We start from the raw sequence: 15866 nt of genomic DNA, 5'->3' as shown, positions 1-15866 counted from the left end.
CCTCCCAAGAGGGGGCACAGTTAAACCCAAAACAGTTCCTTTAAACAAACCGCCAGCTACAAAGCCAGCATACAGCCACCTCTTCCCCCCACCCCTCCCCAATGGTAGCCCCACATTGGTGGAAAGGCGCCCAAACAAGCAGTGCAGACCACCGGAAAAAGACACACCGATACGGGGCATGGCGGAAAAGAGAGAGAGAGAGAACTCCTTTTACAAAGACAAGCAAGACAAAATGCAGAGCAACCACAAGAGACCCAACAAACAACTAAGTACAAATCAAAGCCACCAGCACTGAAGCCAGTGCACTCCCCTCTCCCTCCCAGGGCTCCAGAAACAGCCCCACATTAGTGGAGCGGCACCCGCAAGCAGCAGAGTACACTCGAAAGGACAGGCAATGCACAGTTGAGGAGAGAGAATACCCCTCCCCCTCACTAGTACCGAGAGGGACCCCTCAACCCCCAATGCACAGAAGCACAGAATACAACTGGCGAGCACCCAGCTGCTCGACACAAAATAAACAAAACACAACACAATAATAACCATACAATCCCCAACAATAAAACAAAACCAACATCAGTACAAGCACTATACATACGCAATTGGGCCACCGCTCTCCTCTCACAGTTCCGGCATCCGGTCCGCGGGCACCATCCAGTCCAAAACTGCAAAAGCGAGTCTGTTTTCCTCCACTTTCTGCTCAGCAGCGAGCCAACCAAAATCCGCCCCATGCTCCACTCCCAGCCGATAAGTAGTAAGGCAGCCAGTAACAAGCGTGAGTCCCAGGCATGGCAGCTGCACGCTCCCTTCTTTCTCTCCCCTGCAAGCGACTGAATAGGGTCACAGCCAGAGGTAGCAGGAGCTCAGAGAAAGATTCCCTCCTGCAAATAATCCAATTTATTGACAACTGAAGAATACAAAAGAATCAGCAACAAGCTACAAACAGCCGCAAAGATCAGTGATATGCTAAAAGCTGGTGGCAAACAAAAAACCCAAAACCACCAGCTCTGAAGCCAGCACACACCCGCCACCACCCCAGCCCCAGCAGTAGCCCTCCACCACAGAAAAAGATACACAGATAAGGGGCATGGCGGAAGCGAGAGAGAGAGAGTAATTACTTTGCAAAAAAAAATACAGGACAACCACAAGAAACCCAACAAATAATTAAGTACAAGGCAAAGCCGCCAGCACTCAGGCCAGCGTACACTCCCCCCACCCTACCCCCACCCCCTAAAGCCCTGCTCCAGCAACAGGCCCACGCCGGTGAAGAGGCGTCTGTAAGCAGCACACCGGAAAAGGACAGGTGATGCATCGTTGAGGAGAGACAAAATCCCTCCCCCTCACTAGCACCGGGAGTGAACCCTCAACCCCCAATGGACAGAAGCAAGAGCTCAGAGAAAAACAGCCTGCATGTGACAAGCCTGAGGGTCACCATAGTGCGAAGCGTCCTCCCAATTCATAGAATCATAGAATTTAAAGTGCAGAAGGAGGCATGGAAAGAGCACCCTACTCAAGCCCACGTCTCCACCCTATCCCCGTAACCCAGTACCCCCACTTAAATCTTTTGGGCACGAAGGGCAATTTATCATGGCCAATCCACCTAACCTGCACATCTTTGGACTGTGGGAGGAAACTGGAGCACCCAGAGGAAACCCACGCAGACACGGGGAGAACGTGCAGACTCCGCACAGATAGTGACCCGGGAATCGAACCTGGGACCCTGGAGCTATGAAGCAACTGTGCTAACCATTGTGCTACCGTGCTGCCGTTTTGTTTCTCAAATTGTAGGCGTTCCCCACAGGATATAAACCGCGACCTAGAAGCAGTTCCGAAAATGGACCCAGACCGACCCTGAGTTGTCGTGGGTCCGACATATGGTCCAATACAGAGCCCGACATAAGCCGATACCAGACCGGCTGAGGGCCTACAACGCCAAGCTGCAGAAATGAGTGTCGAAGGCGGCGTCCTCCTGTGGGGGACGTGGGTGGTCGTACCCGAATGGGGGCCCGCGACCCTGTTGAAAGACATCCAGAACAGGCACCCCGGGGAGGCCAAAATTAAAATACTGGCGCGCAGCTACGGTTGGTACCCAGACAGGATGCCGAGACTGAGTGTGTGGCCCAAAATTGCATCCCATGCCAGGAACTCCAGAAGACCCCACCAGCAGCCCCAATGCAACCTTGGGAGTGGTCCAGGAAGCCTAGGTCCCGTGTACACATAGACTTTGACGTAATGGGGCACCAACTCCCAGACGCGTCTCAGCCTTGTTCTCCGCAACGTTGGGGCACAGGTCCGTCAGCCGTAGGACCGCTCGGAGACAGGTTCTCAGTGTCGCTCACAAGCATGCACCTTCACGACTGGTGACGCAGTTTATGTGAGGACTTTGGGACTGGAGCCACATGGATCCCTGGGGTAGTCCTCCATGTGACGGGGCCAGTCTCCTACAGAATCCAGGTACAGGGGGCACAGACACACTGCCATCTGGTCCACTTACAACAACGCGACCAGGAACCACCGGCACGTGGTCTGGAGACCCCACACAGGACTCAGGCTCCGTCCCCCTTATGGACAAGGAGAAGCCCCAAGACTTTAGGGGAAGCAGGGCCCCATCCGACCGTTCTGCCTTCTGTTGAATGGCAAGATGCCGGTGACCCGTGGCACCTGTGGACCCAGCCACTGACACCGTAGACAGCGACACGGATTCCAATATGGACATTGGACCGACTGGCGACGATACGCAGACACCATTTGTACCAGCAGCCTTACCGGCTGCGCCATGCCAGCTACGGTGTTCATTGCGGAGGCGGCGGTCCCCGGTGAGGGACATACCTCCCGGGCCGGCTTAACCATATTTGCAACTCCGGCCGCAATCCAAGCAGCCACAGGACCCTACGCCTGAGGACATGGACATTTCTCTGGACTTGGGGAATGGGGGAAGGGGTGTTACAACCCCCTAAAGGGGGAAAACTTGTATAGTATCTGATTCCCCTCCTACACCTCAGAGTATGAGCTACTCAGGTGATAGGGGACGGACTTCCTTCCAATTGGAGGAGCTCCCCACAGGATTTTAACCCCGACCTGGAAGCAGTTTGGTGAAGGAGACCCTGTGGAGCGTGGAGCGGAGTGATTATTGTGACTATTCTGGGATAAAGTGAGTTACACCCTGTCAGCCTGGCCTCTCATGGGGTTTTTGCCTCTATCCACAACATATATCTCAACAAGACTTCCCTGCTTTCCTTAGCACCATTGGCAGCAACACTTTTAATCTACTTTGAAGTCTGGTCCAGTCTGAGAAACCGGATAGCTACACATAACTTGGAATTAACTAAGATACTGGAAGGCCATTATTCACCCAGACCATTAATAATTGGGAGTGTTTTAGGTTTCACAGAATACATCAACTAGAAGGAGAGATTATAGCACAGATTTTTGTGACCCCAAAGTACATAGAATCATAGAATTTACAGTGCAGAAGGAGGCCATTTGGCCCATTAAGTCTGTACCGGCCCTTGGAAAGAGCACCCCACTTAAGCCCACACCTCCACCCAAGTAACCCCACCTAACCTTTTTGGAAACTGAGGGCAATTTAGCATGGCCAATCCACCTAAGCTGCACATCCTTGGACTGTGGGAGGAAACCGGAGCACCCGGAGGAAACCCACGCAGACACGGGGAGAACGTGCAGACTCCGCGCAGATAGTGACCCAAGCTGGGAATCGAACCTGGGATTCTGGAGCTGTGAAGCAACAATGCTAACCACAGTGCTACCGTGCTATCCTGATTCTATGATTCTACGATTCTATGTATTTTCAGTTCAAGGTGAATCACATCGGTTCTGGGTAATTCCAAATCAAGTGAACAGCCTATAAAAATGGAGGTCGATATGGGGGTTGCCATCTCCCTAATTCCAGAATCCAGCTAGGAGCAAATATTGAATCACTTATCGTTAAAGCAAGCGGATGTCATCCTGAGGACTTACACCAAGGAAATAGTGTCTCTAAGAGGATGCATCATAGTCAAAGTGGAGCTATATGGGCAAACTGCGGAGTTGCCACTCCATGTTGTCTGAAGATGTTTTCCAGGTCTCTTTGGCTGCTCTTGGCTAGAGAAGATAAAGTTGAATTGGACTGCTGTGAACAGGTTAGCAGATTCTCTAACTGATCTAAAGAGCATCTTAGAAAGTAGTTACAGTTATGTATTTGAGGACACACTGGGTCCATGAAAGGAGTACAGGTGGCACTTATGATCTAAAAGAACAGAACAGCTGGCCTACAAGGCTCAAGACTAGAGCAGTACCCTATACCACACGTCCAAACATAGAAACTGAATTAATGTGACTTGTGGAACCTTAGAACCCCATCACCTCTAGTGACTGGGCATCCCTTATTGTGCCTGTGATGAAGCAGGATGGGACTATATGCATTTGCGGAGATTTTAAAACAACCATCAATCGGTTTTATGCTTGGAGTAATACCCGCTACCGTTGATTGAGCATTTGTTTTTCCGGCCTAGCAGGAGGACAGAAGTTCAGCAAAATCGACCTATCGCAGGCCTACCTGAAAATGAATGTTGCAGCTGAATCTCAACACCTGCTCACCATTATCACACATAAAGACCTGGACTGCGAAACATTATTATGTCTTTGTATAATGTTGGCACCTGCTTTGTTTCAACAGTCCATGGATCAGATCTTAAGCAGTCTGCAGGAAGTACAATGTTTCCTTGATGACATACTGAGCACTGGTACCAACGAGCAGGAACACTTATGTAAACTACAGCCACATTGAAATGACTTCAGACGTGTCAGGAAAGATTTTCTTTCTGAAATATGTTTTTATTAGTTTTGCAATTAACTTGTAGGACATTGCTGAAAGAAACTTAAATATGCAACAAACGGCCTTATGAAGCACACACTATAAAACATAACGAAAATGGGGAAACAAAGTGATCCAGTCTAGATACATGGGTTACATAGATATACAAATTTGAGGCCTGTTGGACTTAGGCCCCCCGCAGTTGATTATCCCAACCACTTTGTTTCACTATTTACATGTGGGCACATAGTATTAGAACATACCAGGGGCTTGTTTGGGGTCCTCCTCTTGTTGTTGCTGTGGCCGCACCTCCTGGTGCCCTTTGGTCCCTCTACCATGTTTCCCCTGTGTTCTGGGTCGTGTTTTTCCCCCTCCCTTCTCTGGTCCTTCCCCCCCCACCCCGTACCCTCCCCCCGCACCCTCCCCTCTCCCTTCTCTTCATCCTTTGTCTGATTCGGTCTTCTCCCACCCCCCTCCCTTATTTGTTACCGGTTATGAACAGGTCCTCAAACAGGTTGGTGAATTTCTTCCAGGTTTTGCAGAAGTCCCCCTCCAATCCCCGATGGATCATTTTACTCTTTCCAGTTCGAGGAATTCTGCCAAGTCGGACAGCCAGTCTGCGGCCTTGGGTGGTGTTGCTGATCTCCAGCCGAGCAGGAGTCTCTGGCAGGCGATCAAGGAGGAAAAGGCTCGGGCGTCTGCCCCTCTCTCCAAAAAGAGTTCTGGCTGTTCCAATATCCCGAAGACTGCAACTCACCTCCAAAACCTTGGACATGACCGCGAGAAAGGCGGTCCAGTGCCCGACAAGTCTGGGGCAAGACCTAACCATGTGGGCATCGTTGGCCGGGCGTGTCAGGAAAGACTTCTTTCAAATGTCAAAAAGAATTTAGGCCACATGATCGATAGCAAGGGTTTCCACAAGGCATCTAAGAAGATAGAGGCTATCGGGGAGGGCCCACAACCAATGAATAGAATACAGTTAAGATCAGTCCTAGGGATAATTATCTATTATGGCAAATATGTTTTGAATCGAGTTACCCTGCTTCAACAATTACATAATTTGTTGTGCATAAAACAAGCATGGCAATGGACACCAGAATGTAAAAAAGCATATCAATCAGTTAAAGAAGCACTGCAGAAGTTAGAAGTATTGGTACATTTCAACCCAAAGTTACCACTACAACTTTCCTGTGATATCTTGCCACAAGGGGTTGGGCGGTGCTCTCACATGCACTACTTTCAAGGGAAGAAAGACCAATAGCTTTGGCGTCATGTATTTTAACAAGTGCTGAATCAAATTACACCCAGTTGATGAAGGAGGCACAGAGTATTATTTTTATCGTGTGGAAATTTAACAATATCTCTATGGTCATCGCTTCACATTGCTGACCACAGGCCTTTAACTATTTTTGGGCTACATAAGGGCTTCATTGGCAGCAAGCAGATGTCAACAATGGTCTTTAATATTATCTGTACATTCCAACAAGATCAAATACCGTCGGCCAGAGAGCCATGCCAATGCGTTGTCACATTTGTCTTTGCCTGCTAGTCAGGTAAGTATACAGTAGTGCAATTATTTTTTATTTTGCACAGATTGAATACATTCCAGTGACTGCAGCACAGGTCCAACGACAGACCAGAAATGATCCCATGATGGGGAAGATACTGGAAATGGGGTTAAAAGGGAGGATGTGGAAACGTGTCCCGAATTAAAGCCATATGTTTCCAGAAAACTCACGTTGACAGTATAGGGCAGATGCCTGTTGTAGGTGATGAGGGTAATAATTCCTCCAAACTTGTGACAAAGAATATTGGAACACCTACATGAAGGATACCCAGGTATAGTTCGAATGAAGGAAATCGCGAGGAGCTACTTCTGGTGGCCAGTAATCGAGGTCCAGATCAAAAATAAAGCAGGACTGTTCCAGTCATGTGTGTGGATTGGATTGGATTGGATTTGTTTATTGTCACGTGTACCGAGGTACAGTGAAAAGTATTTTTCTGCGAGCAGCTCAACAGATCATTAAATACATGGGAAGAAAAGGGAAGAAAAGAAAATACATAATAGGGCAACACAAGATATACAATGTAACTACATAAGCACCGGCATCGTGTGAAGCATACAGGGTGTAGTGTTAATGAGGTCAGTCCATAAGAGGGTCATTTAGGAGTCTGGTGACAGTGGGGAAGAAGCTGTTTTTGATAAGGAACCCACCCCCGTTGTGCCGATTGCATCGGTGGGAATGGCCTAAAATGCATTGGCAATGTCTATACATTGACTTTGCAGATCGATACGAGGGGCACATGTTCATGGTTGTCATAGATGAACACTCAAAATGGCCTTAAGTGGTCCTGATGAAGTCAACAACTGCGGAACAAACCATCAAAAATGTTGCTGGATTTGGGAAACCAGAACCAATTGTAGTGATAACAGTCCAAGAGCTTAAGGACTATTTAAAGATGAGTGGTATCCAACACCTTACCACCCACCCATGAATGATTTAGTCAAAAGGTTTGTCCAGTCCTTGAAGTGTGCACTGAAAGAGTTTTTTGGTGACGTATCGCAACACCACACAGGCGACTGCTCAGAGTTCCCCAGCTTTACTACTACGGAAGAGGAAGCTGAGAATGACATTTAATCTACTCTTACTGCAGGAGATATCCAAGATGGTAGAATGCAATCAGCAGTCCTAAATCTTAAGATTTATTTCAAGAAATCTTATTTCAAAAGAAGTTTTTTATGACAAGGAGTGTGATTTTTGGCATGCAGCTATATCAAGAAGTGGGTTCCTGCAACTGTATTGGCTCAAACTGGCCCTGTCTCTTATACGGTGCAAAATGAAGATGAGCTAGTGTGGGAACAATATGTAGATCAATGGTCAGCTACACACATTAGTGTGCCAGTACCGTGTATACCAGAACTACCTCAGGATGAACCGCCATCCATACTACCAGATCATGCAACTGCGACTTCTAGTCAATCAGCGGAAACCAAAATTGCCGAAGATTCCTTTGCTGCTACAAGTTTTCCTTCTACAAAAGAGATGTAATACCTTCCAGGGTAGAGACATCCTCTGAAGACCCAGAAAGTAGTTCCAATGTCAAAAACAATCTGAAGTGTGCAGATAGCAGTGCCGAATAGATGCCCACCAGATGATCTTTCCTATTAACTGTATTATTATTGTGTAATGATTCATTGCCTTTGTCTATATGTTTTGATGACTTTGTAAAAGGTCTATGGTTAATTGTTGTCATGGGAGCTTAGAGTAAGGGCTGTTATATATTTGTGGTTATTGTTGTATTGTTGCAACATCCCTTGATGAGTCTAGTCACGTGTATAGTTTGTAATGTCATTGGCTGCTTTGCGGACTTTGCCTCAGTGTAGAGCAGAGTTAACAACTATTCAATAAACCTGCATTGTTGGTTGCATTCAATCCCACGTGTTACAAAATCACGTTCTTTTGTCCTGAGAGAAGAGCATGACAGAAAGGGCTGCCGGTATCTTTGAAATTGTTTCCAGCATGAGACATTGGATTGATTCAGGGTTAGATGGGAAAGATTTGAGAGAAACATTGATACAAATATCAATTAAATATCCATACCTAGAAACCAGGCATTTAAAGGTAACATTACTGGGACCTTACCGAATGATTTAATGTTGCCACTAAGCTTGAGTATAAGCTGCTCGCCCTCTCTCATTGGGAACTCTTCGGATGGCTCTGGTGGACCTCTGTAACCCTCTTCACGCAGCTTAACCAATTCCCATTGCAAATCTTTGGAAGGTACCATCTGGACTATGATGTGGTGGAAATTGTCTCTTTTGTGATACATAATAACATTAACCATAGTGAATCGGATTGCTTCTTCCACTTCTTGTATAAAAGGAATCAAACAGCTGTTGTCCACTGAAGATGATAAGCGAAGGACTATCAATCTGTTTATCAAAAAAAGATCAAAATCAGATTTACAAGACAGCATAATAGTATTAATTTTACAGCAGCAAATCCACCCTGTCACGTCATGTTATACAGTTTCATTGGTGCCTTAATCGCTTTGTGACAGAAGTCATAAAGACTGCCATAGCAGACCACAACAGATGCTGTAGTATTCAAACAATTTAAAAGCGTAAGAGCGAACTTACTGCACTATAATATGTAATAGATTGAAGCAGCTTACAGGCTGTCGAACAACCCTTATTGCTCGTGCTTATTTCTTCATGAAAATAAATAGTTTTACACAGCTCTTGATTTTATCCATATTTTTGGACTATTTAAATTAACGTGTAGGGTTGCAGGTCAGTAATTCCCTAATAAGTGCTGACTTGGGTTACTTTTTGAGAGGATTTGAGGATTCAGAGCTCATGATCCATCACCCAGTTCATACTTTCCCAGGATATCAAAAGGGTAGAAGTCTCCCAGTCATCCAGCTACCACTGTCCGCCTTTTAAAATCTGAGTTTAGCACCATCTTGAGGTTTCTTGCTCAGTTACCTCAACTCCTCACTCATTTTTATATTTGGTGATATCCTGCATGATTTTTGCCACTTATTTCCCAACTAAAACAACTCCTTGATATCAGGGAATCATTTCACATTTGCCACACCAGTTCAGGATGAATAAGAATTCACAAAAGCTGGTGATAATACATAGTAGAAAGAGAAACAATTATGGAAGAGCGCAAAAAAATCTTAAATTGAACCTAAAAAGATAAACCACAAGTGGACAACATCTAAAACAGAACCAGAGAAATGTCAGGAATGTAGAACAGCTCAAGCAGCATCTGAACGAGAAAGACAAATGAAAGTCTATGACGGCATTTTCACTGAACCTTGTGACTTCGGATCACATGCAAAGTGTAACTTCTCATTTCAACTGCTGCACATTTCTGGCAGATTAGATTTTTATTGGGGTCCTGTTGAAAAATATCATGCATGTTCTGGGATCACAAACGATAACATTTTCGTACCTATCTAGATGTTCAGCAATTTCAAATGCGACTAATCCTTTTTGCACATCTTTCACAGTTACACTGTCCATCATCAGCCATTCCTCATCCTTGGAGTTAAATCCAAACAGTTTTAAAGATTCGTTGATTGCCTCTCTATGTTTTTTTACAGGGGCACTTATTAATCTATAAATGGAGAAGTTACAAAGGAAATAGATGAAATATTTAAAACATTGCGGGTATCAAATATAGTTTATTTTGCAGTTGTTAATATGATTTTGATGTACGAAAGTAATTTGATTGACGCTCTATATTTTGGTCTGTTTTGCATCTGTGGAATTAAGTATGTGAAAAGCTTTTACAGCTGTTGATGCCAGGGTATCACGTTTAATCTCTCAATTTACCGAATGTGATGACTGAGGCTTCTCTGTACCATGGCCGTGGCTGCTCGAACATGCTCTGTTTCTTCTCCTAATCTCTTCTTGTCTGGGTTTGGTGGACAGGGCAAAGTGACTGTAATTGATTTCCGAAACTGCTGAGTTGATGGATGTTTGATATGAACAAGGGGGCTGGTAGAGATTATGGGATGATATATATCTTGTCTTGATTTCATTGCAGACAACAGTGTTGAATCAATTGGCTGAACCTATGAGAACAAATAAGCAGTGCACAAGTAAATAATCTGACATATTTTCAACCCGATTTAGCCTAATTAAAATGGTGTAAAATAGGCAGAATCAATAGGAAAAATGGGTGGAGACACGTTATATCAGATTACCACTTATTGAGTGGCCCAACCAATTTTTCAGTCAGTTACTTTCATGGATGAGAAACAGCAGATCATTTTCAATCATATGTATTTACCGTAATTTCTACTGATCTTCCTCCCTAACATAGATAGTGGATTGTAGAAAAACACTTAAGCAGAGTTGTGGTGGGAGATCATTGACCCCCACTGAAATTCTGCACCATTATTTTTTACACACCAATGTCACAAATTACACTTTCACATAACCATATTTATGACTGCTGAGTGATTAGCCTTCTGCTCACTCTTATATACTGGGCATCCGGGCTGTTGCACAGGAGAACAGCCCAAATTAAGATTCATTACCAGCATTTTGCAGCTGTTTCTGACGATAATTACAACATTTGGTCTCCGTATAGATCATCAAGTGCGGTGGACGAGGAAGATCCTGATGGTGGAGGGGACATCATGGGTTGGTAGATTAGGCTTGTGAGCCAGGAGGTGAGCTGCTGCCACATTTCCAGGCGATTTGGTGCAATTCAACTGGAGTTGTGGTGCTCACGTATGGGGAGGCCCAACTACTTTAGTTGGACTCTAAGTTGTCTGACTAGACTTTTTATAAAACATAAAGGGAGGATAATTTACCTTATTGCCCACATTTATAAAATGTTAAATTCCAATCAGGAAGGTAGGTTGGTTAGCTCAGTTGGCTGGACAGCTGGTTCGTGATGCGGAACCATGCCAACAGCATGGGCTCAATTCCCATTCCGGCTGAGGTTATTTATAAAGGCCCCGCCTTCTCAACCTTGCCCCTCGTCTGAGATGTGGTGACCCTCAGGTTAAATCACCACCAATCAGCTCTCTCTTTCAAAAGGAGAGAGCAGCCATGGTCCTCTGGGACTTGTAGCAACTTTCATAAGGGAGGTAATAAGTTGGTGATTTGATGCAGTTTAATTCTTGATGAGATTCAATTAATTTCATAAAATAGAATCATAAAATCCCTACAATGCAGAAGGAGGTCATTCTGCCTATCAAGTCAGCACCGACCCTCCGAAAGAGCCCCCAACCAAGGTCCACTCCATCATCCTAACCCTGTAACAACGTAACTTAACCTGCACATCCCTGGACACGAAGAGACAATTGATCATGGCCAGTCCCCCTAACCTGCACATCTTTAGATTGTGGGAGGAAACCGGAGTACCTGGAGGAAACCCACACAGACACGTGGAGAATGTGCAAACTCCACACAGAGTCACCCAAGGCTGGAATCAAACTCGGTCCCTGGCGCTGTGAGGCAACAGTGCTAACCACTGTGCCACATGCTTCCCAAATTTCCCAGATATAATCAGGTAAAGTCAAGCAATGTCCTCAAGGATCGATCAGCTTGAAATAAATTGTTGACTTCAGAGTTTTACTTTTAACTTTTTTGTGATCTACCTGGGAATTTTTTATTGGAGAAGCAAATTAAGTCAAAGTACTTGAAGGTTTCTGGTATCCATAAAACTATATAACAGCATAATTCACAGGGGTCAGTGTTTGTCCTCATCACCTGGATGGAAATCTGGCAGAGTAGATCATTGAACTATTTAGGCATCACTTTCTTATCATTCCACAAAAATCAATGGCATGAAGATCAAACAGGATCTATAAAGGGCTGATGATTTGCTTTATTAACTTGCTGACCACACAATGGAAGCAAAACATTACCCATTATATGTAGGATAGAAGCAGAGCAAAGAGGAGACAAGTGAGCGGAGAAAAGGCAATTAGATAACTCTTCCCTACCTTGGACTGAACGACCACAGGGACACTGAATGATCCGGAGAGGTAGTTCAGGGTAATTCTCGAATCCATGCTCAGCTTCAAGCATAAACCTTTTCTAGGTATTGTAAATGTCTCTTTCCTTAAACAGGACACAACTGAAAAGATACCGAGTTTATATATCTTAACCTCTGCACACGATCCCTGAAGAAAAAAAAGGTGGTGATTAGTTGAAATAAAACTTAATTTACATTTTTTAAAAGAAAGACATTTTGAGAGTGGACAGTCGAGAAGATATGGAATATTTGACTAACATGTGTACTGATGACAGATTACCAACCTTGTGTCCATTGTATATTCTCTCTAAGGAAAGAGGACTCATATAGCTTGAATGTGATGTTGTATCTGACACCTTTACCAGAATGTCACGATAATTCCCCTGGTAGCGTGCAGTGAATGGTATAGCAATTCTGACAGGAAATGGGATCTTTATCCTGGAGTCTGTACACCCAATGCTGATCACATTACTAACCAGTTCTTCACCGTCACTTACAACCATTGAACTCTTATCGTTGATTATTCTGCACAACAACTTCTGGGCTATGATAAAAGGTGCTGTGACATAACAGGCAATTTGGGGATCATCTTCATCATCCAATTCTGCAAGGAGTCTTGAAAAAAAATAGAAAGAAAAGCTGATTATCCTATGATGAAGCAGGGTTTCCCAAACTTTCCAGCCACCAAACCCTTTTGACTTCCCAAGAGTACTGATGGAACCCCGGAGAAACATTCTCATTATGTTGAAGAGTCAAACCACAAGAAAATGATTGTTTTCTCATAATAGGTACAAACATACTAAAACAAATTTATGAACACCTTTTGCTATATCTTATGTACACACATTTATTATAATTAACAAGTTCTGTTATTCAACAAAGTACTTAAGTCTTACCATCTTTATGCAGTTTTTATAGGTACACGAACCCCATTCCCCCACCTCAGCACCGCCTACAGAAAGCACCATAAAACATCAATGGGGCACAACGATGGGGTTGTACCCCTATTTGCTATAGTTAGCAGCCAGTGAGCAATCATTGTCCTGTTATTAAGCACAATTAAAACTGACTTTTTCTTACTGAGGCAATCACATCAGTTCATGCTGTCTTCCGGTTATTCTCCATGTCATTTTCTTTCCTATTCTTTAGGCAGCCACTCAGGATCAAAACATCCCAAACACAGGGAACAGGAGCAACCAAATGCTCCATTAATTACCAAGGAACAGTGCTGGTGCATCACAGAATTATTGACCGATTTCCAAGGCTGGTTTTCAGAGCTGTCCTTTGGGCCTCAACAAGGCAGGAACTGTCATGTTATTATAATGATACAATACCTTGGGCTTATTTAGGGTAGCACGGTGGCACAGTGGTTCGCATTTCTGCCTCACAGCTCCAAGGACCCAGGTTCAATTCCGGCCTCGGGTGACTGTCTATGTGGAGTTTACACATTCTCCCCATGTCTGCATGGGTTTCCTCAGGGTACTCTGGTTTCCTCCCACGGTCCAAAGATGTGAAGGTTAGGTGGATTGGCTATGCTAAATTGCCCCTTAGTGTCCAAAGGTTAGGTGGGGTTGCTGGATTGCGGGGATGGGGTGAAAGCATGGCCTTAAGTACGGTGCTCTTTCCAAGGGCCGGTGCGGACTCGATGGGCCAAATGGCCTCTTTTTGCACTAAATTCTATGACTCTTCCATGATTCTCTTCTACTGTACAAAACACAAGGCACCAATCGCTCATAACTGATTGAGTAAACAGGTTATGGGTTCATTTATTAAGACTAGGTACTTCAGAATAATTCTAAATAGGTATAAAGCTTGAAGGCACCAGAACTGTGTGTTTGTACTCTGCTCAAAGCAAAAGTGAAACTGAGATTGGCACGTTTTCCTTCTCGTGATGTCATGCTGATATTTCTTAAAGACTTAAATACATATTAAAACATGTCCCTTTCTTTTCAAGCACCTCCCCCATCTTTTCAAATAAGTATAGCTATTTACAATAGATGTTCATATTTAATGACTGTTAAATAGGTGCATAGAACTGATGAATCTATGAGTCTCTAAGGCAGAAAGGTAATCTGCTAGTACACCTAGATCTTGTGATGTTACAATCCCAGCTGAAGTTAATACTGGACAATTCAGATCCCAGAGTGAAACCTGGCTTGATAAATCCTAACTTTTTGTACAAAATGTAGAGTGAAGTTACTCAACAAATTCACAGGAATTTGCTGGTTAACAATTTTTAAAATAAATTTAGAGCACCCAATTTGTTTTTTTCAATTAAGAGTCAATTTAGCGTGGTCAATCCACCTACCCTGCACATCTTTGGGTTGTGGGGGCGAAACCCACACAAACACGGGGAGAATGTGCAAACTCCACACGGACAGTGACCCTCCACACGGACAGTGACCCAGAACCTGGAAGCTCAGCGCCAGGAGGCAGCAGTGCTAATCACTCGCCACCGTGCTGCTGATGAACTTTTAACACAAAGACTGAAATATTTATTAAACAAGAAAAGTGAACAATATTACACCAGATAAAAGGTTGGAAAGATCTCAATACAAACACAAGAAGATGCGTCAAATTCTCTCAGAAACTAACGTGGCACAAATACTTCTCGCTTCGGGCTGACACAATGACAAATTGTTTTCTTCCAGTGAATTCCTGACCATTAACTTTATGCTTTTCACCCAACTCATATTTCTCCCCAGGACACCCAATCCACAACCCAAGCTCACTGTTTCTTTAATTACGGACCAAATAAATTAATTCCCTAAACTCAGTCTTCCGGTAAAATCTCTGATAAACTGGCCACTTGACTGAATCCGAGAACTGAGTAGTCAATCATCTACTGTCCTCATAGCTTTGCAGTCTTTCTTATCAGTAAGGTTGAAAATCCTGTTCACTCTCTCTGACACACACTGAACCCTCTCCCTTTTTTCCATCTTTCCTCTAGGTCTGGGCCGCTGAAACACTACCCCTGGGCAACACTAGAGGTTTCTATACTTTGTGTTTTCCTCCCCACAATCACAACACTTTTAACCCATCTCTTTAACTTCAGGGGTTAAAAAATATCATCAAAAATGACAAACCCAAAAGACCTGGAGCTGGATTCTCCATTCCTGCGGCTAAGTGCCAATACCGGCATGGGACCCATGATGTTTCACGACCAGCAACATGGCGCGATTCCAATACTGGTGAGGGGATAGCACCGGCGCTGAGTGAAACGCCCGCAGATCGTGCAGAAAAAAGACCGGAGAATGGCCGGGTCCTGGGCCGCGCATGCGCAAGGCTGATGACCGTACAACATGGCGCCGGCTTTGCACATAACCTAACCCGCAAACCGCGACCCCTGGCCACCCCCTAGCCACCCCGTGGCCAGCCCCCACCAGGACCCCCAGCCCTTGAAGAAGCTCCCCCGGCTAGCGGAATGGATCCCAACCGAGTGTGGCGGCGTTGGACACAGTCCGCAGCCATCACACTGGGTTCCCACATGGTTGGAACCACACATGTCCTGCGCTGTCGGAAACATGGCCCATCAGGGGCAGAGCATC

At 44.8% G+C, this 15866-nt stretch overlaps 1 protein-coding gene across 1 annotated transcript in view; it reads right to left on the bottom strand.

Annotated features, from left to right (window-relative positions):
- Positions 1-15866, bottom strand: part of dthd1 (death domain containing 1) — a 60521-nt gene that overhangs the window by 29553 nt on the left and 15102 nt on the right. Inside the window, exons 3-7 of the mRNA XM_072496550.1 lie at positions 12603-12933; positions 12287-12466; positions 10158-10399; positions 9775-9939; positions 8455-8744 (exon numbers count right to left, since the gene is read on the bottom strand). Coding sequence (XP_072352651.1) covers positions 8455-8744; positions 9775-9939; positions 10158-10399; positions 12287-12466; positions 12603-12933 — 1208 coding nt within the window. The remainder of the gene's footprint in view (positions 1-8454; positions 8745-9774; positions 9940-10157; positions 10400-12286; positions 12467-12602; positions 12934-15866) is intronic.

The sequence above is a fragment of the Scyliorhinus torazame genome, chromosome 3, assembly GCF_047496885.1.
Source record: "Scyliorhinus torazame isolate Kashiwa2021f chromosome 3, sScyTor2.1, whole genome shotgun sequence".
Lineage (NCBI taxonomy): Eukaryota > Metazoa > Chordata > Chondrichthyes > Carcharhiniformes > Scyliorhinidae > Scyliorhinus > Scyliorhinus torazame.
This window is presented reverse-complemented; position numbering and strand designations above follow the sequence as displayed.